General features: G+C 34.3%; 1 protein-coding gene across 13 annotated transcripts in view; it reads left to right on the top strand.

The window, feature by feature from the left end:
- SUPT3H (SPT3 homolog, SAGA and STAGA complex component) overlaps window positions 1-25,879 on the top strand; it is a 516,593-nt gene that overhangs the window by 337,053 nt on the left and 153,661 nt on the right. For 7 of the 13 annotated variants that reach the window (XM_072733191.1, XM_072733217.1, XM_072733225.1 and 4 more), the window contains one exon: window positions 2,621-2,659. The exons of the other annotated variants lie outside the window; for them this stretch is intronic. In XM_072733191.1, the coding sequence (XP_072589292.1) occupies window positions 2,621-2,659 (39 nt within the window). The remainder of the gene's footprint in view (window positions 1-2,620; window positions 2,660-25,879) is intronic. 13 annotated transcript variants of the gene reach the window in all.

Here is a 25,879-nt window from a genome sequence, read left to right as displayed (position 1 = left end):
TCATTTCTTGTAATGGTGATTCTCAAAGTGTGGTCCCCACAGACCGCTGATGGGCTCCTAGGAGTCCCTGGGTGGTCTTCCAGCTGGATTCTTCTAAAGTTTATAATATGACAGTGTCTGTAGTCTATTTTATGGCATGGATTAATGATTTACTTAATGATATTTCTACAGTATTTTCCCAGATGCCATTCTTCCCACGGGTAATGGTGAGGTTTCTTTCCAGTGGCAACTGGGTATAGGTGGAGTTGGTGGTCCACTCATTCTTTTTTCTACTCATGAAATAATCTACAGTGTGAAACTGAGAACTGCTACCGTAGAGATATCCATTCATATGACTGTTAAAGCTTTGAGAAGTCCTCCAGTGGCAATTTGAAACACTAAATTAAATGTTTTAACTGAAATCCCAGTTTGCATGCTTTAAAATGATTCTTCATTTGGCCAGAGGGTGGTAGCTTAATTTTCAATACTAGCACGTCCAGGAACGTAAGACCTAGGAACCTAAGATAATATTTTGAGTTAACAGCATAGAGTCTCCTGGGCTGCAACCCAGCAGGCCTGGACTTATTCCTAACTCCATCACTTAGTAACTCTGAAACCTTGATCAAGTTATTTTCCATCTCTGAAGCTGTTCCTATCAGTAAAATATTAAAGTAGTTTTTATACCATACCTAGAATTTTGCACAACACATTCATTCATATAACGGAATATATTTTCAGCATCTACTCTAATGCTGGGTGCTCCAGATACTTAGTAAGGAAAGATGAGATTTCTGACTTTAAGTAATTTTGCAGATATGTGGTAGAGATACAAAAGGAAACCTGTCCTTCTGGTGCTAAATATACCAGTTATATGCCAGCACATATTCAGTAATGCTCTGGGCACTTTGGGAACAGGGCGTTAGGTTTCCTAAAGGATATGGTTTCCTAGAGGATATGAAGTTGAGCCGAGTTTTAAAAATTGAGTAGGTTTTAGAAACAAGGGGTGCCTGAGTGTCTCAGTTGGTTAAACTTTGGCTCTTGATTTCAGCTCAAGTCATGATCTTGGGACTGTGAGATCGAGCTCCATGCTCAGCATAGAGTCTGCTCAAGATTCTTTCTCTCCCTCTCTCTCTCTGCCCCTGCTCGTGCTCGTTCTCTCTCTCTCTCAAAATGAATAAATAAAATATTTTTTAAAAATTGGGTTAGATAGAATTTAGAATATTATTGCAATCCACTAAAAAATAGATTCAAACACATGTCAGTAGGACTAGTATGGAGAAGCTTTGGCTTGGTAGAAGTGAGGGTTGGGTGGGAGATGAAGACAGAGTTTGATTTGGACAGGGGCTTAAGCAGTTAATATATGGATATTACCACTGCCACTACCACTACTATTATCATCATTTTAAATGGCTAGGTGAATTGAGAGGGAACTGTAGTACCTCTACTTGAATAATTTAGCTCATTTGGTTGCAAATACAAGTAGAGCAAAACATGTCTTTCTTGACTCATAGACTTGAAATTAATAATTTTATTTTTTTTAGAAAAAGATTTTATTTATTGATTCATGAGAGACACACAAAGAGAGGCAGAGACATAGGTAGAGGGAGAAGCAGGCTTACTGCAGGAAACCTGATGTAGGACTCCATCCCAGGACCTCGGGATCACGACCTGAGTCAAAGGCAGATGCTCAACCACTGAGCCACCCAGGTGACCCAAGAATTCTAAGTTGCATACTTCTGAGTTTCTCATTTTTGGAAAGGAAGTGAGTAGTTCTTGAAAGCACTTCTTTTTGGAAGACTGAGTTGTTTTCAGATTTGATACATTTAGTCAGTTTTCATAAGTCAAAGCTGAATTCCCATATCCAGGGTATCCCAATAATTACAAATTTGAAATTAGTAAAAGCTGAAGTGGTGCTATTTTATCCAGTAGTAGTTACACACAGCTTTAATCGAGTCATATTTATTTATGAATTTTCATGTGTTTGTTTTCAGCCTTTGAGATATGTGTATGGTCTCCCACACTAGGATAGGCTCCTTAAATTCGGGGTGGAACTCTTTGCTCTCCATTTTTCTACTCACTTGTATTCTTATTTTATTTGCAACTCTAAATAGCACGTAACTTACTCTGCTCAGAGAACACAATAAATGTTGAGTTGTCAGAAAGGGATTTTTAACTTACATGTAAATCTGATTATTGTGCTGTGTCGGAATTTTCCCTGAGAAGGACTGGGGTAAAGAACTGACAACATCTGAGTTCCTTATCTCTGTGCATATGTTACTGCCTCTCTCATTTAAATGGATGGAGAATAAAAGGAAATTGAATAGGAATTGAGTTAAAATTTTTACATTCTCTTTGTAATTGTCTTGATTTTGTTTGTTTTTAGCTCTAAGGCTCCCAGGAGAGTGTGCATTTTACGAGATAGTCCAAATCACCAATGAGACCAAAAAGATCCGTTTTATAAAAATGGGCTGAATACCACCACACCGTTTTAAGTATTTGAAAAAAGAGAACGATGCCATTTTGTCAAGTCCTTTTTTTGAACAAAATGTTGAGAAAGGGATAATTCTTTCATAAAAGTAATTATATGTTATAGCTTAGTACCAGTCGTTTCAAAAGCACTAAAGTTAGTTTTTTCCTACAGATACCATATTTGGAGTGTCTGCCCTCTTTCAGGCATACAGTAAGTAGCCTTACTGTGTTCTAGGTACTTGGTGTACATTTACCACTCTACGGATAGGTTAGACTCTATGAATTTTTAAGTGTGACTTTTAAGAAAAATTTTTAATAATGAAATTCAAATTTTTTATTCTATACCATAATGTATCTATGTTTGTTTCAATGTAAATATACTATTTTGATTACTGTCTAATTCACTCAACACTTCTGGAAGCTGTACTGCATGTTCCTTCTTTAACCTCTCTTTAATGCACATGTCTGCATACAGTAGTGTCTGTGTATCCTTGTAAAAGAAGCCATATTCATCATAAGTCATAATTCATTCATTCATAATAATCCTAAGAAGTTCTTACTATCTCCCATTTTATATGAGGAAAATGGGACCCGGGAAGATGAAATCACTGTATCCTGAGAATGTACAAACACATTTATAATGTTCTGTTGGCACAAGACAATTTTACCTGGTTCAAGGACTTGTGACTAGTGAGGAGGAAACGATTTTTCGCAGGGTGATGGATAAGAATGAGGATGTATTCTCTCTACATGTTGTGTTTTGCTTGGTAATTTCCATTTCTTACTCAATTTCCTGATTTGGGAAGCTTGACATTAACTATTCATTAATTTTGAAAGTTTTTAAAGAGATGCATCTGAGTTAAACTTTGAGACTTACAAAATGACGAAACATAAAATAATGAAATATCGAAAATCTATTAAAACTTTACCTGTTATTGACTATATAGGTATGTAAACTAAGAAACTGTAAATATCCCAGAAACCTGATTTAGCTTTACATAAGGATACTACTTTTCTTTAAAATATTTAATTTTGGGGTTACCTGGGTGGCTCAGTCAGTTAATGCCTGCCTTCAGTTCTAGTCATGATCCCAGGGTCCTGGGAGGAAGCAGGGGTCTCCATGCTAAGTGGCAAGTCTGCTGCTCCCCATGCTTGCTCTCTCACTCTGTTTCTCTCTGTCAAATAAATAAATAAATAAATAAATAACTTAAAAGAGTTAAAATAATCAGTTTTTAAAATCAACATTTACCAGTATTTTGCATAAATGTTCATTACTTTTGATGAGTACACAATTATTTAAAATTGTTGAAAATGGTATGCATGTATTTATGTTTTTTTTAACTTTTTTTAACTTAATTTTTTTTTTAAAAAAAAGAGAAGAGGAACAGAGGGAGAGGGAAAGAGAGAATCTTAAGCAAGCTCCATGCCCAGCATAGAGCCCCTCACAGGGCTTAATACCATGACCCTGAGATCATGATCTCCGCCAAAATCAAGAATCAGACACTTAATCCACTTAGCCACCCATGTGCCCGTTTATGGTTCTATAGTATTTTGTAGAGTCATAATATCTTTTTTAAATTTTATCTGAGTATAATTGACAGTGTTACATTAGTTTCAAGTGTGCAGCTTAGTATCTTAAGTCCTGAAGTATTGTATAGTAAGTCAATATAGCCCATGTGGTATCTCATTAATAGAACTTTACTTCCCAACTTACCAGTCTTATCCTTGAATAAACTTATGGATGAGTATCAAGAAGTTATGTTAAGCTACCTCCAGAGTATATTTCCCTTGCATCTACTGCATTATCAGTGCCATCAAGCACTACCCATTTCTCTTAGAGAACTGCAGTGGTAAACTCACTGGTCTTCCAGCTTCCACTCTTGCCCTATTTCAGTCTCTTCTCCTCACAGCAGCAAAGGTTCTCAAAATGCAATCAGAACTTGCCACTCTTCTGTTTAGGTCTCCATTTACCCAGAACATTCTGGTTTAAGCCAGTTATCCAGGTGTAATTACTGTAATTACTTTAACACTCACAGAGTCCTAATTTAGATAAATCATATGGTCCATCAACTTTAAGCTCTGCATTGGTTTCCAGTGACTTAGAATGAATTCATACTTCTTATAATGGCCAACACTGCACTGCACAAGGAGACTGCTGCCCTTTTCTCTGTCCTCATTTGTTGATTTTTATTTCTTTAACTCACTATTGTCATCTCTCAGTTTCTCATTCAAGCCAAGTTCTTTGCTGTCCAGGAATCTTTGTACATATTCTTTCTTCTACTTGGCGTGCAACTCTCTATCCCCTTCTCCCCACCAGTTAGTACACTTTGAATGACTAGAGCCCTAAATTCCTGAAGATCTCAAATCTCAGCTGACATGTCACCGGTTTGAAAGGCATTCCGTGATACCTCTGCCTCATGTAGATGCCTTCTCTATTATAGTTATTTCAGCAACCTGGGTTTTTTCTGTATCATTTATTTTGTCTTGTAAATCTTTCATTTATTAATTTACTTCTTTGCTGTCATAATGGAAGATCCTTGAAGACAGACCAAAGCTATTTTTTTTCAATATAGTACCCTACCTCGTAGCATAATGCATAGTATATAGTAGGTACTCAATAAATACTTGCTGAATACATGAATGAAGACAAAAGCCAAAACTTGCTTTAGTCTTACTTCTATAGAACAATACAAAAAATAGTGACCTGCTCTCTGTTTAGATATCTTTGCTAAAACTAATAGTAACTCACTTAAAAATGGAAGAAACTAATTGTATGTCAAGAGTTTTACTATACATATGTATATGTATAGTATACATATGGGGGAAAAATCTCATTCCCTCTTTTTTTGAGGGAAAAATCTCAAAAGAAGAGAAAGAAAATAATTTAATTGTAACAAGCTCTAAACTTGAAGCTTGTAGGTTTGTATTCTAGATTTCCTTATCACCATCAACATTTAATTAATTATACATCTTAAAGTTATGGTTCTTCTCTATTATTCAACAAAATTGTCAGTAATCAGTGTCATCTAGTTCACTATTTGAGAGTAAATGAGAATATAGTAGAAATATAGTAGTATATTGTTTAAAAGTATGAATTTGTATTTGAAAAAGTCTTGTTTAGTTTTGGGGTTTTTTTGAGGAGCCTATAGTCTGGCTGTAAGGGTAAAAGCATTAGGAGAAAATAGGACTTAGTAAGGACATACTTTGCAAATAAATGTCAAAAGTGGTAAATGCTATTTTAACAAAGTAGTTTTATAAGGTCAGATCAAAACTTCTGAACAGCTAATATAACTAATCGTATGTTTTTCCAATAATTCTTTATCTACATGTACATAATGGCTACACATTTAAACTCCTAAGTTGATGTTGTTTTGAGTTCTGGGTTTTTTTTGTTTTGTTTTACTTCATAGCATTTTCTTCTGACACGGTATAGTTTTCATGTTTTCTCCACAATACTTTAGACCATAGGCTAGCATACTATGGCCCATTGGCCAAATCTGGCCCTTTGCCTATTTTTGTAAATACAATTTTATTGGAACACAGCCATGCTCATCCATTGATCTATTGTGTATGGCTCTTTTCACGCTTCAGTGGTAGAGTTGAGTAGATGTGACAGAAAGTGTATGGCCTGCAGTGCTGAAAGTATTAACTGTTTAGGCCTTTACACGGTTTGTTGACCTCTGCTGCAAAGCATATGAAGGCAGTGATTATCTGATCTAGTCATCAGTGTTCATTCTCTTGGTGCCCTGCTAGAGTCTGACCAACTTCAGAATCCTGTTGCAGGTTAAAAAAGCTGAAAACCTTTATTCTTATTTCCATAACTATTGTACTAAATTTGGAACATCTTGTAAATTTTATTCAAGCATGGCAAAGATAAATCCTACTCGTCTAGTAAAACTTCCTTAGCTGTGCATGTCAAAATTGTATGTGTGTGTATGTATGTTTAGTAAACTGGTAGAAACATTTCAGAGCAAAAACTAAATTTGATATTATAGAAATACCCATCAATTAGTCCTAATGAGCAGATCTTTTATTCCTTCAGTTTTGACATTTGTCATTTTATTGTTGATTTTTATTTGAAACCTTTTTAAACCTTACCAAAGTAGATTAGAAACGTTTAGACAATGCCCATCCACATATTAAAACACTTTTCTTCTAAGAGGAAGCATAATAATTTATTGTCTTATGGCCATTATGACTTAAATGCATCTTTTTCTTCCTATTTCTTGATCCAATGTAATTAAATAATAGATTTTATTTCATAACTTTTCAAAAGGAATAAATGGGAAATTATGTTGAGCCAACTTGTTTATTTTTTTCCATGCCCTTCTAAAGTTTAAAAGAGATCCTTTCTCTTTGCACTAAAGGAAAGTGAAATAGCCCTTTCAAATCAGTGTTCTTGGGAAATGAATGTTAATTTAAAAATATACTTTAACAGAGCATAATTTTTCCCTTGAAAAATCTGATGGTTAAATCCAAGTTAGATGCTACTCTGAAAATAATGCTAAGATTTTTAATAACTATTCAATCATTTAAAAACCAGTGCTATAATTATATATATATATACATAGTAAAGTATAATTTAAGTAGTTGCTGAATTAGTCCTTATCAAATAAATTTTAGTTTCTATACCAAGAGAACCTCTTAAAAATCATACCTTCTCTTCATATTTATTTGTATGTCTTATTTACTGTATATTCATTTATCTTGTTTATGTTGAGAAATAGTTTTCTCTTAGCATTATTAAAAATAATGGCAGATATGGAGTAAAAAAGTCCTGATGCCTCAGACAAAATAACAACTGGAGGATTCTTTCATATTTGCATAGACTTGATGGCTATTTTGTGTATATTTAAAGCAAAAAGTAAACTCTGGTACTTCTCAACCACCGTCATTCAGTGTTTTTTAAGTACAGTGAGGTAAAAATTATTAACTGGTGTAACTGTTTTTATCCTGGTGAAATATTTGTTTCTATTATGAAAAGTGGCATAAAAATGAAAGAACAAAGCAGTTTTATAATATAAATAGCTACTGCAGTCATTGGGCATTTCATTTTCTTTAAGGCTTTGTATACCTGTCTATGTATGAGCTATTGGTTGGTATTATACATTCAGCTCTTTCATTTTGATTTTACAATTTATAATACATCTTTTTTAATGCTAGTAAAACCTGTATATAGAAGAAAGTATTTAGATTAGTGTGTGAGGGGGTGAGGGGTGGGAGAGGGTGGGTTGGCTTGAAGAATTACTTTGAGTACCTGAACAAGCCATCTAGCAGTTTCTCTATCAGGCCCAGGAAGACAAATTTTAGACTATTTGCATTAGAAGTAAAACTCAAGTAGTTTTAGAAAATAACTTTTGGATATTTTTTTTTAATTTTTTTTATTTATTTATGATAGTCACAGAGAGACAGAGAGGAGGCAGAGACATAGGCAGAGGGAGAAACAGGCTCCATGCACCGGGAGCCTGACGTGGGATTCGATCCCCGGTCTCCAGGATCGCGCCCTGGGCCAAAGGCAAGCGCCAAACCACTGCGCCACCCAGGGATCCCAACTTTTGGATATTTTTATCAAGACATATATATATATATTTTTTAACTTTATCTTTTAGTGGCTTGTCCTGGTTGTCTTTGAGAATCTGATGAAATTGTAGATTGCCTCCTATCCAAACAACATTTTATATACAATTTCAGAATGTTCATAAGCCCCAGGATAAATTTCCTCATCGACAAAATATTTACCTGATTTAACAGTTACTTTCCTTTTAAACCTAAAGATACAATTTGAATACATTAACAGTATCAGTTTAAAATGGATCAAGTTAATTTTAGCAAATTTGAAAAATATTGAAATAGAAACTAAAAAAATCACGATTTTGCTGTCTAGATAAAACTATTCAGTGTCTTCATGTATTTTCTTACTGTCTCTATTAATAAAAATTCCACTTTGATAAAATTTTTGTCATTACTGTACTTATGATTTGTCTTCTGCTGTTTAAATTTAACATTTTATCATTAGAATCTCTGCTGCTATTAAATATTCATAAAAACATTTCCTTATGGCAGAGTAACATTCCATCATGAGGAAACCACCTCCTGTCAGTGAAAGCATATGCCTTTCCAGGGTTTTGCTGTTTTAAATAATGTACAGATAACATCAATATTCACAAATTGTTGTCAATATCTGATTGTTTTCTAAGATAGATACTTAAAAATGCAATTATGGGATCAGAGGGCATTAACTTCATTAGTACATAATTTGAAACTGCCCTCCAGAAGATTCTCTATCAGTGAATTAGCCTGTTTTCTGAATTCTGCCAAGAGCATTAGCATTTTAAAAAATCTGCTAATTTAAGAAGTGTGAAGTATTAATTTATACTTGTTTTAATTGTATTATGATCTCATTAGCCACTTATATTTTAATGTGAATTTTTTTATTTATATCATTTGCTCATTTTTCCTTTAGGATCTGAGTGTTTTCCATGAGCATTTTATGTATTTAGGATAGGAGCATTTTATGAACTCCTTTAGAAATATTTTTCCAGCATGGACTTTTTCAATGATTTTTTTTTTTTTTTTAATGCCGGAAGTTTTCATTGTAAATGTAATCCAGTTCACCAATTTTTCTGCTTCACCACCATAATACTTTTATTAGATTAGAAAGTTCTTGAGAACTGATTAATGTTCTCATGTATTATCTTAAGCCATATTTATTTATCACAATTAAATTTGCATAGTTGTAATTTATTTGGATATACAGAATGAGACAAAGATCTAACTTTATGTCTCTATATACAGACATACATATAAATAAATTTTAACTGAATGTGTCACTGTGTTCATATCACGAATGCCTTCTTTATGGGTTTTTGTTTTTCTCTTTGTCTGAACTTTATGCATCCCTAAACCCCCATGATGCCATCCAAAAAGGATGATTTATCCTTTTTCTCCATGCCTTAATATTTGTGTATAGATATATGTGTACATACATAGAAACATCAACATGCATAGTGTTTTTTCCCATTGTTATTATTTCATTAAAATGGGATTATTACAATACTTCTCTGCATGTTGTTTTTCTTGCTAAAAAAATACTTCATTGAAATTTCTTTAAGTCAATTAGTGAAAATCTATTACATTGTTTTCTTTGGTTCTTCTTTAAGTTTTTTTTAACAGTTTTAAACCTAACATTTTAGTTATTTTTATTTTTAAAAAGTTTTTATTTAAATTCCAGTTAGTTTGTATACAGTGTAATATTAGTTTCAGATGTACAATATAGTGAATCAACACTTTCATACATCACCTGGTGCTCATCACAGCCAGTGCCCGCCTTAATCCCCAACATCTATTTCACCCATCATCCCACCCACCTCCCCTCTGGTAACCGTCAAATTTGTTCTCTGTAGTTAAGAGTCTGTGTCTTGGTTTTTCTCTATTTTCTTTGCTCATTTGTTTCTTAAATTTCAAATATGAGTGAAATTATGTTTATCTTTCTCTGACATATCACTTAGCATGATATTCTCTAGCTCCATCCATGTCATTGCAAATGGCAAGATTTTGTTCTTTGTATGGCTGAGTAATATTCCATTTTATGTATATATACTGCCTCTTTATCCATTCATCAGTTTATGGACATTTGGTGGCTGCAGAATATAATTTACCTTTTCTCTCTTGGTAGCATTCTTTTTCATCACATATCATTGGATTAATCTTTTTTTAAAGATTTTATTATTTATTCATGAGAGACACAGGAAGAGAGAGAGAGAGAGAGAGGCAGAGACACAGGCAGAGGGAGAAGCAGGCTCCATGCAGGGAACCTGAGGCAGGACTCGATCCCGGGTCTCCAGGATCAGGCCCTGGCCTGTAGGCACGCTAAACTGCTGAACCACCAGGGCTGCCCAGATTAATCTTAATATAGAGACACCTGGGTGGCTCAGCGGTTGAACATCTATCTGCCTTTGGCTCAGGGCATGATCCCATGGTCCAGGGATGGAGTCCCTCATCAGGCTCCCTGCATGGAGCCTGCTTCTCCCTCTGCCTATGCCTCTCTCTCTGTTTCTCTCATGAATAAATAAATAACATCTTTTTTAAAAAAAATAGATTAATCTTAATATATATTTCAGATTCTTTTCCTCTTACTTCTGCTAGCAGAAGTTGTAGCTCCTTTTATTTTTATTCAAATGGTGACTATGAAGCAATTCTCATTTTAATTTGCCATCTGACTACTAGTGACCCTGAGCATCTTTGTGTTGGTTGACATTTGGATTTTCTCCCCTATGAATTGCCTGTTCATATTCTTCATACATTTTTCTAATGAATTTCTTTCTTATAAATTTCTAAAAACATTTATAAAGATATTACCTCTTTTAAAATTGCATTGCAGAATATTTTCAAATAATCCATGAAAATGTTTTAAAATTTTATATAATCATTATTTGTACTTTCCTTTTTGAACTTGTCGCTTTCAATAAGAATGTCTCTCCAATACTTGATTGTGTACACTGTATCCCAGATCATCTTATTTTTTTTAATTTTTATTTATTTATGATAGTCACAGAGAGAGAGAGAGGCAGAGACATAGGCAGAGGGAGAAGCAGGCTCCATGCACCGGGAGCCTGATGTGGGATTCAATCCCGGGTCTCCAGGATCGCGCCCCGGGCCAAAGGCAGGCGCCAAACCACTGCGCCACCCAGGGATCCCCCAGATCATCTTATATTTATTGTTTCGTTTCTTGCTGCTTAATAAACCACCTCAAAAGCATAGTGGGATCAAAAGTAAAAATTATTTGGGGTTCCTGGATAGCTCAGTTGGTTGAGCATCCCATCTCTTGATTTCATCTCAGATCATGATCTCAGGGTTGTGAGATTGAGCCCCACATCAGGCTCCATTCTTGGCATGAAGCCTGCTTGCGATGCTCTCTCTCCCTCTCCCTCTGCCCCTCCCTCCCTCTAAAAATATCATTTTAGGGGGATCCCTGGGTGGCGCAGCGGTTTGGCGCCTGCCTTTGACCCAGGGCGCGATCCTGGAGACCCGGGATCGAATCCCACGTCAGGCTCCCGGTGCATGGAGCCTGTTTCTCCCTCTGCCTGTGTCTCTGCCTCTCTCTCTCTCTCTCTGTGACTATCATAAATAAATAAAAAATTAAAAAATTAAAAAATAAAAAATAAAAATATCATTTTATTATTTCTTGTGGTGCAATGATTTGGCTTGTCTAAATGTTCTTTTCACCTTGCTTATTGTCTCTCACTTGGTTGCAGTCAGATGGCACCTGGAGCTACGTGATCTGGATTCTTGACCAGGATTCTTAGAATGGCTGGACCTCCCTCCTTCCCTCTATAGACTCGGTGCCTCTCTTCTCCATCTAGTTCCTTTATATGGTCTATCCAGCAGAGTCTTACTTAGTGGCCCCAAACTCTAAAAGTTTCCAAAGTAGAATCTGCAGTAGCTTTTTACTATCAAGGCAGAAAAGTTCTGGAACGTCACTACATCTACGACTGTTAGTTAAAACAAGTCACATAGCCCAGCCTAGATATACTGTAGGGGAGAACTGTATAAGGGGATGAATCAGGAAGGAGCTGATCACCAGGGTCTTCTATAGAGACTAGTTCCCACAATGCCTTTGTTTTCCTTGTAGACTTCTATCCATGCCTGTGGATGTAGGTCCTGGATCTTCTTCAGTGATTTGTATCATTTTGTCTTTTATATTTAAGGTTTCTAATTTATCTGGAATTTATTTTTACATCTGGCATAAGATAAAATCTTACTTTGTTCTCTTTAATTAGCTGTTTGTCAAACCATTGACTAAATAATTCTGTTTCCCATTGCAATAAACTCCCCTTTCCTTCTGTCAAATTTCCATTTCTCATTCTATTCATCTACTGTCACACATTATCTCTCCTTTCCTTTTATTCCTTAATCCTTCCTTTTCTACTTCCACCCACTATCCTTTTCACTGCAGCTATTCCTGTATCAACATCCTAATACAGCTGTATCATAATTTTCACATAATTCATTGGTCATTGTTTACATTGTTTTGACTCTGAAATCACCTGAATCGATAGCCGAGTTGTGCAGTGTTTCATATTTGCATTTTCTTTTACGTTTTATTTTCCTTGCAGCAATAGGAACTACCCTTTGCTTAGTTCTATATTTATCTGCGTCATTCATGCTGAGTTCTCAATCAAGTGTGATCTCCTCTCAATATAAATTAAAAAGGTATTTCTTGTAATTTCATCTTTTTTAGGAATACCTTTCCTAGATCCCTCTATTAACTTGTTCCAGTCTGGAGATTGCTCTTTAAGCTTGCTTCACATCTGCCACTCTGGATATCTACCTTCAGATCTTGGAGATTCTATCTCATTCTCTGTAGCATACTTATGTCCTACACTCCTTCCTACAAGGAAGTAAACCAAGGAAAATTCTTCCTTTTTCCTTATTTCTTTATTGTGCTGGAATATCTTGTCCATTAGGTTTCTAAGAAAGAGTTCATGATTGTGTATCAACTATACTAAAAATAAGTAAATAAAAGGTCAGAAATAAATTTAAAAAAGAAAGCATCCATGGAGGTAAATTTTTATATAATTTGCATGTATTAAATTAGCTTACTCTGCCCTCAGAGATTTTTGACAGTTTGCCTATATGCAAAAACTTCTAGGTTAGAAATTATTTTGCCTCAGGATTTTGAAGCCATTTCTCCATTACTTTCTGGTGTTAAAGGTTGTTGTGGAGATGACATTCTATTTGTTTAACCTTTACATGTCAACTGTTTTTTTTTTCCTTTTTTCCTTTTTTTCTCTAAGTTTTTAGTGTCTACTGTTTGTCCTCCAAATTCCAGAAATTCACAATAATCTATCTAGAATGTTTTATGTGAAATGCACCCCACGCCACCTTGGCTGCCTTTCTCATCCTATGCATAACCACTCTCCTTTCTATAGCCAGATTAGCCTCCTTTCTTTTCCTATATCTTGTCCAAGAAGAGCTTTGCCTCAGAGCCTTTGTAAAAGGGGGAGTTATACGAAGCCTTCCCATGCATGGGATGTTCTCCCAGGTATCTGTGTGGCTCACCCCCTTTTTGCTGGTTTCTGCTCAGGTGTTACTTTAATGAGTTTTTCCCTGATTACCCTTATAAAATAGCAACCCACAAGTATCTTTCCAGCACACCTATTCCTGCTTACTGTTTTTTCACTTTTTTTTTCTCTTTGTTGTAGCATAGCAATTAGTATGACATGTTAATTTGTTTATTATGTGTCTCTATATAAACTTCATGACAGTGTGGACTTTGTCTATTTTGTTTAATGTTCTATTCCAGCCATCAAGATTTGTGCCTGGTTCTTAATAAATATTTGTGAATGAATAAGAAAATGGCAATTTGGTATTCCCTTTTTCATCCATTGTGTTGAACAATGAGGTTTAGTCTAGAATCTTATGTTCTTCGGTGCTGGGAAATTTTCTTGAATTATTTCTTCAAATATTTCTTTGCCTCCATATTCTCTTCTAAAATTCTGTTCTGGGATGTTAGACTTGGATTAGTCATCTAACTTACTTATTCTTTCTTATTTTTAATTTCTTGTGTAAGTTAATTACTTGTATGATATGCTAGGTTAGGTGCTTTAAAGAGTAAAAATGCAAAGTGAATTTTCTATCTATGCTTATTTGTGAATTTATAGTACTTATTTACATTTATTTACCAATTGCCATTATCAAAAGAGTAAATCATTTGTGGGAGTTTTTCCCTTCTAAGCCATAGCTATGACTGTGACAGTGCAAAAATAAATAAATTATTTAAACAAATACAGAACACAAATATTGATGGGGATGGGGCAACACCAGAATCTGTAAATATATGACACTTGAATAAAATTAGTTGGTGAAAATTCCCCTTCCCATCTCCACCCTTAAGACAGACTTCTCATCAGGCTCTCTGCTTGTACTTTTCACATTAATTCCTACATACATCCTTTGGGATGGAAAATGGTGAAGGTACAAGAATGAATATTTCTTGAGAAACTGTGCCAGATCCTTTGCATATATAATTTGACATGGTCCTTGCAATCGTGAAATACAAGTGTCATTACATCCATATTAAAAATGGAGACTTGAAAATAAGACACATTATTTAGCATAGACTCATACACCCAGAGTTAGATCTGAAACAGCTGCTAACTTTGAATTTAAAGAAAGTCTTTTTTTAAAGATTTTATTTATTTATTTGAGATAGAGAACATGTGAGAGAGAGAGGAGAGCGTGTGCATTTATTTATTTATTTGCTGTTCTGGTACTTTTATTTTCTTACTGAGTCCATTTTACTAAAAAAAACAAAAAACAAAACAAAACAAAAAACCCAAACATACAAAACATTTTTAATTCATCTTAGAAAATTAGCAAAAAATTAAGAAAGTTCATATTACATTGTACAATATTTAGGTAAGAATATTTGAAAATTATAAATATTTGTTCCCTCTCAACATAAGATATCATAAAAATACATTTTTAAAACTTTCTTCATGTATAATTCCTATAAATGATCATATCTCTATTTATTAAGGTAAAGGCCTGATTATGACAAGCATTCACACATTCCAGAAATATTCTGTGCAGTAACTACAAAAATAAAAGCAAGGGGTCTGGCAGCACGTTGACCATTGAAACCATCTTAAATATTGCTTTCCCCTTTCCCCTCTAAGCCTGGGGTTCATAATGGCCACCTATTGCTCTTAGAACCAGGAAGGTGCCACAATACCCCTTGTGATTTCTCTAAATCTTCCCCACATTTTCAGAAATAGTTTCTATTTAAACTCCTCTCCAAATTCTTAGGTTAGCTATGATATCTTTTTTTCCCCAGCCCCTGACTGATAAACTAACACATTCAGGTAAATATCAGTGATCCCATATGGGTCATCCCCAGAGATGCCTAGACATACATATATTAGCTGAGATTCAGCCAGATAAATTCTATAAATTGAGATTTTCTGGAAATCTTGATTAGCATTGGAGACACAATTTCACTTGCCTTTAGACTGGAAACTCATCATGGCTAGTATCTAACCAGCTCACTCCAGATGAGTCAGCATATTTTCTTTAGACATTTGGATAATCTGTAGCAATGTCTTTGAGACTCTCTTAAGATTAATAACCTTAATATAGTCTGTGGAGACTACATTAATGGACTTTGCATTCTGGAATGAAAGCCTTCTTCTTGTAAAGAGATCTTTACAAAATAAGGCAGTAAGTAGTAAGCTGGCTGAAGCCCTACAGTGTCCCCAGAAGCACAATGGAAAGGGGGTGATGAAGTCTATGCTTGAGTTAGAGGAGACCTTAGAGAGGCTACGGCACCTCACTTGCGGTTTTTAAAGGATGTGGGATTCTGTCTTTGTCTATGTTGTCTGCTTTCTCAGAATGTGACCCTGTGAGTGTTGTTGGGTGGTTGAACCATTTTAGCTTGATGTGAAGGACTCTCATAAGATTTTCTCCATTTAAAAAAAAAAAAAGAAGAAGAAGAAGAAAATTTAAACTGGGTTTAAGTAACAAATCTAATTTTTTTTCTCTCCTTACCAAAGTATCAGTAGACTTTTTTTTTCTTTTTTTTTTTCATTTTTCATCTTCTAATCAAGAGGAGTCATTCCTAAGTAATATGTCATGCTTTTATGGTACTTTATAGTCTTCCAGTGCCTATACCACATTATTTCATTTTATCTTCACCCTGACCTGTGAGTGTAACAAGATCTGTACTATATCACCTATTGAGCCTTTCTTTATAACCTTTTTAATTCTTTGGTAGAATATGAGACTGACATCTGAGCCCAGGAAACCTGACTTTCCATTTAGTTTTACATATACGTCTTCTAATTTGATAAATACTATATACAACATTGATTGGTTTTCCTATGCAAGCAAAGTTTGAATACAAAATTTGAATAAGGGCTCCTTTCTCTGACAGACTGAGAGGAAAGTATATGCAAATTATCTCTGTTCATCATATGATAAAAGCAAAGGGCAGATTAGAATCAGATACTGGCCAATCTTTCTTAAGCGTTAGTAATTGCATTGCTTTAATCCCATTTTGCAACTGACTTTGGCTTTCAAATGTATCTGGAACTACTGAGTAGAATATTAGAATAATTAACTGTATCACCTGCTGATTTGTATACTCTGGTGAACATACTGTAAAATAAGTCATTAATGCTAAATAATGGTCTAACCTCATACTTCCCTCCACACTTACACAATTAATTGGATTGGTTGCTATTTCCAGTGGTTTAAATAAGTAGATTTTTTTTTTAATTGACTCCCTCCTGCATCTCACCTCTTTGAGCTTTCTTTTTTATTTCTTCTCTAATTGATGCAATGCAAGCATTTAATTATAAAGTAAAAAAATAAACTATACCTAAGGTTAAAAACTAGAACCAGAAAGTAAAAGCCAAAAGCATTGTTGGAGCTCATTTGGTGTCCACTTTTCTTTAGTTCCCACTTGAAGAATCTGAGGATCAGAAAGAGCCACTCTTATGTTTAAAACTATAGTTTCAAAAATGTATGTGCCCTAAAGCATGCATTGTATTATATGTAGGGGCGATTCTACATGAGAAGCTATTGTGGAGGCTGTTAGTTCTCTATCAAAAGAAGTCTGTATAGTTTTTTCCTTTAACTTTAGATGAGTTACTTTTTAAAAGCTTCCTAAAGGGATTTTAGCATATACATATGTGGATGTGTCTGTATTGTGTCTGTACATATGTATGCATATATACAAACATTATTTATATCTAAATTTGTTTCTGGTAAAATAAGCCATGAGTGCTAAGAAGTAGTCCAAAAATAGCCTTTAATCTTTGTGAATACTGGAAGTGATGAATGTTTTATGATGACTGTGAAATTGAAATTTTCACTTCTGAATAAATGTAGTTATAGCATTTTCAGGACTTACTATATGCTGCATGCTAATACCTCACATAAACATCAAACCATAGACATTTGTAAAAACTTTATGAAAGGGAAATCAATCACAATAGTTTTGGAAACTTTCTAGAAGTTAATGATTTTTAAAGCTTCTTAATTAAACTGTGAAATCAGTTTTTATAGTGGTCTATGTGGGGATAATCTGCTGAGTTAGACCATAAAAGGAGGTAATCATCTAAATGCTCTGGAACACTCTTCAAAATACACATTACTGACAGAGGAAACCACACCTTAAGTGAGTTTCATAGCAGCCCCTTGCCCTCCTAGAGCACTGATCAGGTTCTGAGACCCAGCATCAGAAGCTACAACTCTAAAATTGTAAAGTTGACACTATATCCATGTATTTTCTCAACAAAAGGACCAAATTATAAAATTGCTTTTGCCAAAACAAAGGTAATAGTAATAGAGATAAAATTAAAAATCAGTTTTCCTCATTCCTCATGAGTATTCTTTAGGGTTACATTATTCTTTCCATTTGGTAATTTTTCCAATTATTACATCAGTCTGTGTGTGGTCTGTTGTAATTCAGTGCTTTTAATAACCTGATCTAACCATGAAGATTTAGTATAGATCTGTTAGTTCTTAATAAACATTCTGGGGTGAAATGAAATCAGGTTATCATGTGAAAAATTAGGCAGAGTTCCAAAAGAAAGTAATTAACTCAGTCTTTTACCTGTTAGATTTTTGTCCTTTGGAAAAAAAATTAATGGCCACAACTCTGAACATCTTTTTAGAAGACTGGGAACAGAAGGAAATACGAAGGGAAGCACAGAATTGCCATGAAATAAGAGGAAAAAAGGGTCATTATTAATTGTAGACAAGAAAAGTACGCATTTTATAATCTATCAAAATTTTTATGCTTTAAAAATTTTAAGAAATGCAAATAAAATGTACTTTTAGATCTTTACACTGTATAATTTTCAGTTATTGAGTAACTGAATGATATTTTTGTAGAATGTTGAGCAAAGTCAAGATCTACCATCTTTCTACAATTTTAATGTATTGTAGTTTATTTCTTTACTTTGTATTTTATTTAAATTCAAGTTCACATATAGTGTATTATTAGTTTCAGGGATAGAATTTAGTGATTCATCAGTTGCATATAACACCCAATGCTCATGACACCACATGCCCTCCTTAATGTCCACCCCATACCCCACCCATATCCCCTCCAGCAACCCTTAGTTTGTTTCCTATAGTTAAGAGTCTCTTATGGTTTGTCTCCTTCTCTGTTTCTGTATTTTATTTGAAGTAGTTGAATATTATTCTAGTTTTAAATGTTAAATAGCAAATAATTACATTTTAAATAGTACTAATATAGTTAATTAGTGGTATAGTATTTTTTTTTTTTATTTTTTTTCTTGGGATCATTGGGTGGCTCAGTGGTTTGGCGCCTGCCTTCGGCCCAGGGCGTGATCCTGGAGTCCTGGGATCAAGTCCCACATAGGGCTCCTTGCATGGAGCCTGCTTCTCCCTCTGCCTGTGTCTCTGTCTGTGTGTGTGTGTGTGTGTCTCATGAATAAATAAATAAAATCTTTTAAAAAAAAGATTTTATTCATTTATTTTGACAGAGAGAGAAAGCACAAGCAGGGGAAATGGGAAAAGGGAGTAGGGAGCCTGGTACAGGGCCTGATCAGAGGACCCTGGGATCATGACCTGAGCTGAAGGCAGATGCTTCACCAACTGAGCCACCCAGATACCCCAGTAGTATAGTATTTAAACAATAATCCAGTTTAGGTAAGGTATTTAAGGTATAATCCAGAATAGTATACTATTTAAGCTATAATCTAGCTTACTACTTTAATTTCAACTTTAAAAAAGTTCCAACAGGGGATCCCTGGGTGGCTCAGCAGTTTAGCGCCTGCCTTTGGCCCAGGGCACAATCCTGGAGTCCCAGGATCGAGTCCCACGTCCGGCTTCCGGCATGGAGCCTGCTTCTCCCTCCTTCTGTGTCTGCCTCTCTCTCTCTCTTTCTCTCTCTCTCTCTATGTCTATCATGAATAAATAAATAAGTAAATCTTTAAAAATGAAAAAATTTTTTTAAAAAAGTTCCAACATATCCTTTTGCTTACTCACAAACCTTGATGTGTTTAGACTTAAAAGTTGCTTATGAATGACTTCTATGCAAAATAGTTTAAAAGAAAACCTTCAAACGGTTGTTGTTTTCCTAATTTCATATTTAAATAAAAGTAACCAAAGAATTTAGTTCCTTGTGAAGTTTGCTATTCTTATACAATAAATGCAGCCATTGTTTATTGGAAATTTTTAAGGCTTTGCAGTCTTATATTGATTGTGGCTTGGTAATTCTTTAAAATATGTATATAAATAAAAATGATTTCTTTGAGTCATGAGATACTGATAATTATAGCTTTATCATATTTTTTAAAACTTGACTTAACTGTGTTTGACTTACTATTCTAAAAAGAAGAGTTAAAATGAAACTCTAAAAAGTTAGACACATCTTTTATCAATTTATATGCTTGTTTATATTTCAGATTTCTAAGACAGTGGAAGACAGTCACCAACAAAGTATAAGGAGACATATGATAGGAAAACATGCAGTCATATATCTTACATTTATAGTATCCTGAATGTTAACTGTATTTAGTTAAAATCCATTTCCTTTCAAACACTTGCTTAGTCCTCAGTCCTGAAGCTGTTTCTGCAAGAAGCAACTGGCTTGGATATTTTGATCCAAACCATTTTTATTTTGGCAACCATTTCATTGCCAGCAATGAAAATGTTTTGAAATAAATGTTTTTGTGGGTAGACTTTTCTGTGCAATGTAAGGCTTGATTTAATGATCATACCTTCCTGTATGCTGAATAAGAAGTTAATCTTGGATAGAAAGATAAATGGCCTGTTGTTAAGCATTTATTATTTAGTACTAGCTTTGTGTACCTGAACATCTCTCATAGATTTTTTATAAGGGTTAAATGAGATAATATATAGAAGACAAGAAGCATAGGAAAGTACATTCAATAAATGTTAACATTAAAAATAGGAGTATCAGTTCTGCTTAAACATGAATGATACATGTGCTTATCTCCAACTATTCTGAAACCATACTAAAGGACAGCAAAATAATTTTAAAGAGGCATAAACCTACAAGGAAAAAATAGGAGAAGATTAAATAACAGGTATGTAAAAAGTTTATGGAAACTTAAGGGTGGCTAGAAATGCCAAAAGTTTAAAAATTCTGAGAAAAATTAAACCTTGAAATCTGGAAAAAATCAGAATTGAAGGTGCCTCTGAATAAAGAAGTCTTGGGTTGAATGAAAGGCAGGAGGATTTTTAAAAAGCATAAAGAAGCAATTTTATCCTACTCCCTATCAAAACCAAATAGGCAGTCAACTATTTTATATCCGTTTGGCAAAATACCATAGATTTACACTCTTGAAGGTTGTGTAAAACAAATTCTGGTATTAGAGATACTAGGCACAAAGATCACCAACCTTCAATTAATAGACATTCCCGAAAGAACCCAGGAAACAGAAAGAAAGAAATTTTCAGAATGATACTAGAAAATTTACCAGACATGAAAGACAAATATATTGGTCACAGTACCTCTGTGGTACTTTGGTACCACATTACCAAGGAAATATATGAAGAAAGATCCTCACCAAGGCATAGCAACATGAAATTTCAGGATGTCGAGTATGAGAAGAACAATAAATGTTTTTCAGAGGGAGAAAAGAAGTCATATAAAAGCTTAAGAATAGAAACAACAGGGATGCCTGAGTGGCTCAACAGTTGAGCATCTATCTGCCTTTGTCTCAGGGTGTGATCCCGGGGCCCTAGGGTAGAGTCCTGCATCAGGCTCCATGTGTGGAGGCTGCTTCTCCCTCTGCCTGTGTCTCTTTCCCTGTGTCTCTCATGAATAAATAAATAAAACCTTAAAAAAAATAGAAACAACAACTAACTTCTCAACAGCAACATTTTAAGCTAGAAGACAGTGAAACAATGCCTTTAAAATTCTGAGGGAAGTAATTTTTAGTTTCAAATTCCATACTCATTGAGTTTACCAACTGAGTATGATGGTGGCTTAAATGAATTTTCAGAATACTAGATCTTTAAAATTTTATTTCTCATAAACCCTTTCTCAGGAAACAGTTTTCAGCAACAGCCCCCTCACTGGGAGAGAAGAAGGGTATTGCAGTTTGAGATCATTCTAGTTTTCTAGTTTTAATTCTGCCTGTTTAAAACAAAAAACAATATTCTTTAGAGGAACATAACAGAATCCAGAGTCCTTATAAGGTATCATTCACAGTATCTCAGAGAAAATCCCAGATTCCTTAAAATATGAAGTAACAGGCAAACATGACTCATACCCCAGACAAAGACAAAATGAAGACTGACTCCAAGATGACTAGGTGTTGATATTAGCACATAGGGGTTTTTAAAGTAGCTATTACATCTGTGCTCAAGAATAAAAAAAACCTACCAAACTAAGGAAGTAAACTAAGAAAGAGCAAAAAATAGAATCAAGAAATTAAGAATCCAAAAAGAATAATTGAAGAGTTGGAGGACTTCAGATGATATGTCTCTGAGGGAAAACAAAAACAATGAAATTGAAAGAAATCTTTATATGTTTCAAATCTTTCATAGTTTGGGATGAAACAGTATCAGGTTCACAGAAAAAAAAATGAACAAAGAAACAAACCAAGGAAATCATTTACTACAAGAAAAATTTTTTAAAATTGTGAAAAGAAATGTGCTCATAGTAGTCAGGTTGTAATAGTGTTTACACAGTCTAAAAATATAAACACTGGATATTAATTTTTAATAGTATTTTATACATAAGATCAAGAGGAGAGAAAGGAGATGGTTAAATATGAGGCATCTGAGAACACTAAATATTCTTTAACTTCCATAGTAAGGATTGACAGTATTTAAAGCTAAAGAACAAAGAAAACAAGCATATTTAAGTATGGAGGTAAATAACAGCAGAACAAGCTAAACAAGTTGAAAGTAGTTGCCTTTTGAAGCAGAATTACAGACCAGAAAGAAGTGTGGTAAGGTAGTCCTGTCATAAAACTTATAGGATTGTTTGACTTTTAATGTTACATGCATTTTAACTTAAATTTTAAAACTTTTTAATTGAATTACATATTTATAACACAGTACTGTGCCTGGGACAAATTAGGTACTCAATAAATGGTAGCTATTGTTACTGCTAAGATTATTAACTCTGGAAATAGTCATTAAAATCATTGGTTACTCATTTCAAATGGAAAAAAAATCTAGGGAAGTTATTGATGTAGCTGATCAAATTTATTTATTAACCAACAAATCTAGGGAAGTTATTGATGTAGCTGATCTCACAGTTATGTATTAGTAGAGCTAGACCTGGAATCCAGATTTCTGAACTCCTGCTTCCTTCAGTCACTAATGGAAGTTCAGAGAGGATCAGTGGCTGAGAAGTATAGTTGTAAGCAGAGCTGTCCCTTCATCATCTGACCTAGATTCTGGCCTGGTAAATACTGATAGACCAATGGAGAGAAAGATAGACAAATAAATCTTAGGCCAGGAGACAACCTAGCTTTTCATAACATAGCTCTCAACAACTCTTGCCTTTTACTATTTATGTATTTACTATGTATTCTCAAAAAGGTAAGATCCGGGGATGTAGTCAAAACCCAAAGGAAAGAAGTACAACAGAATTGTAGTTAAAATGGAATATTTACAGGATGTTAATAATTGTGAAACTAATTTTCCTGTACTCTTAAGACCTTTTGGAACTTTAAAGGACTATTTCTGCTGAATTTATTTGGGTCCCAGACAAATGCAGGGCTTATTGACTTCATCTAGCCCAATTCATTTATATCATAGACAAGAAAACTAAGTTATCAAGGGGAGATGGATTGCCCACATTTGATAGACATTTATAAACTGTCTGTTGGGGAATGGTGTTCCTCAACCTAGAGATACTATTCAAAATGTAATTAGGAAGTGAGAGTGTTAAGTAATTGAAGAATAAAGAAACACGTTGACAAGTATAATTAATATATTGTAAACTGGGTATATGAGTTTTATACTACCTAGGTTAGGTAATAAACACTATTGTATGAAGATGATCATAGATCTTCTTTGAGAAAATTATTTTGAAATCATTTCTTGTGATTTGAGTATAGTTCTGTATTTGGATTCTCCAGAGAAACAGAACAAATAAGGGGTGTGTCGGGGGTGATGTGGGTGTGTGTGGATGTATGGATGGAAAGATGGTAGGTAGATAGATTGATTAGTGATTGATGGACTGATTGATTGTAAGGAATTGGCTTCCATGGTTATGGAGGCTGAGAAGTCCCAAGTTCTGTAGTTGGTAAGTTGGAGACCCAAGAGAGGTGAAATGTAATTCTAGCCTGAGTCTAGCCTAAAAATAAGGAGATGTTTTAGTCCAAGTGAGATGGCTAGAAAAGCCAGTGTCCCATTTCAAGATAGACAGAAGGCATTCCCTTCCGTTTTATTTGGCCTTTATGTTATTTCTTAGGTTTTTATTTAAATTAAGCTTTTATTTAAATTTTAGTTAACATACAGTATAATATTAGTTTCATGTGTACAATATAGTGATTCAACACTTAAGTACACCTCCCAGTGCTCATCACAACAAGTGCACTTCTTGATCCCCATCCCCTATTTCACCATCCTCCCCACCGACCTCCCCTCTGATAACCATCAGTTTGTTCTCTATAATTAAGAGTCTCTTTCCTGGTATGTCTCTCTCTCTTTTTTTCCCCTGTGCTTGTTTGTTTTCTTTATCAAGTTCAGCATATGAGTGAAATCATGTGGTATTTGTCTTTCTCTAATTGACTCATTTTATTTAGAGTAATACTGTAGCTCCATCCATGCCATTGCAAATGGCAAGATTTCATTCTTTTTTATGGCTGGCTGAGTAATATTCCATTGTAATACTATATCTTCTTTATCCATTCATCAGTTGATGGACACTTGGGCTTTTTTCATAATTTGGCTATTGCGGATAATTCTGCTATACACGTCAGAGTGCATGTTTCACTTTGAATTTCACTTTGAATTTTTGTACTATTTGGTTAAATACTTAGTAGTGCAATTGCTGGATCATAAGGTAGTTCTATTTTTAACTCTCTGAAAAACTTCCATACTGTTTTCCAGGGTTACCACACCAGTTTGCATCCCTACCAATAGGGTAGGAGGTTCCCCTTTCTCCACATCCTGACCAACACTTGTTGTTTCTTGTATTGTTGATTTTAGCCATTCTGACAGGTATGAGGTGATAATATTCTATTCAATTCTTCAACCGATTGGTTGAGGTCCACCCACATTAGGAATGTCAGTCTACTTATTTTATCTATTCGCATGTTCATTTCATCCAGAAATACCCTTACAGTCATAATACAGAATAATATTTGACCAAATGTCTGAGCACCATGTGGCCCAATCAGATTGGCACATAAAATTAATCATCACAAATTCACAAAAGTATAAAAATAGAATAGAAATTATTGGAGTTTAAATGTAGAATAATATAAGAAGAAAAAACAAGAAACAATGAGAATGAAGACATAGTAAAGATCTGTGAATCGATCAGGTTTTATAGATTACATTGAAGTTAGATAATAGTGACTTCTCATAGATCCAGAACAAGAATTATAGACATTATATTTGAGCAAGATCATTTTAGCACTTAAATCTAGATTGCATCACAATTTGGAGACCTTGAAATTTTGAAAGCAGTAAGCAAAAAGCCCCACAAATGTAGATGAGGGTAGTGGTATACTGTAGAAGTAGAAAGCAAATTCAAGACTGTGAGCAGAGCAAAACAAAACAACAGAATCAACAGAGGCTAATGAAAAGGTAGTAGAGGGAGAAAAAGAAAAGGAGTTTATACGTTAGTGTCATTGACAGCAATGAGAAATTAAGAAGAGATTTATTTCTGGGATCAAAGATGAGGCATTTAAGATGACCTGGAAAGTTTGAAGTACCTTTTTATGCTCAACTTCCAAATGAAGTGTCATAAAATATTTCAAAATACAAACATGAGGAGTGTTAATACGCAAGGGAACTTTTGTCTTTTAAAAAGTTGTTAAGAGTATGTTATCTTTAACATACTTTGAAGAACAAATAATATTTATCAGAAAAAAACATGCTATGCCTGAGTTGCTACTGTAATAAAATATTGTCTTGTAGCACAATATTTTACTAAGTTGCAAATAAATCTCTTCAGGTTTCTGTTACCATACCTTTACCTATATAGTTAAGAAAATGAAGTTTGTGTACTCATTCTACTAGTGATTGCTCTTTTTGTGTGTGTGTGTGTGTGATTGGTCTTAAAGTATTCATCTGCTCCATTATTTCTTGCCTCTTTTATACCACAGTTAAATATATACTACTTTTGTTATGATAAATTGTGAAGTGCACCATTATTTTATGTCATTCTAAATATTGTCAGAAATATTTAACTTGCAACAGTGAGTAATAAAGTACAACTTCCATTTAGTTTCAAAGA

Source organism: Vulpes vulpes, chromosome 1 (assembly GCF_048418805.1).
Source record: "Vulpes vulpes isolate BD-2025 chromosome 1, VulVul3, whole genome shotgun sequence".
NCBI lineage: Eukaryota > Metazoa > Chordata > Mammalia > Carnivora > Canidae > Vulpes > Vulpes vulpes.
This window is presented reverse-complemented; position numbering and strand designations above follow the sequence as displayed.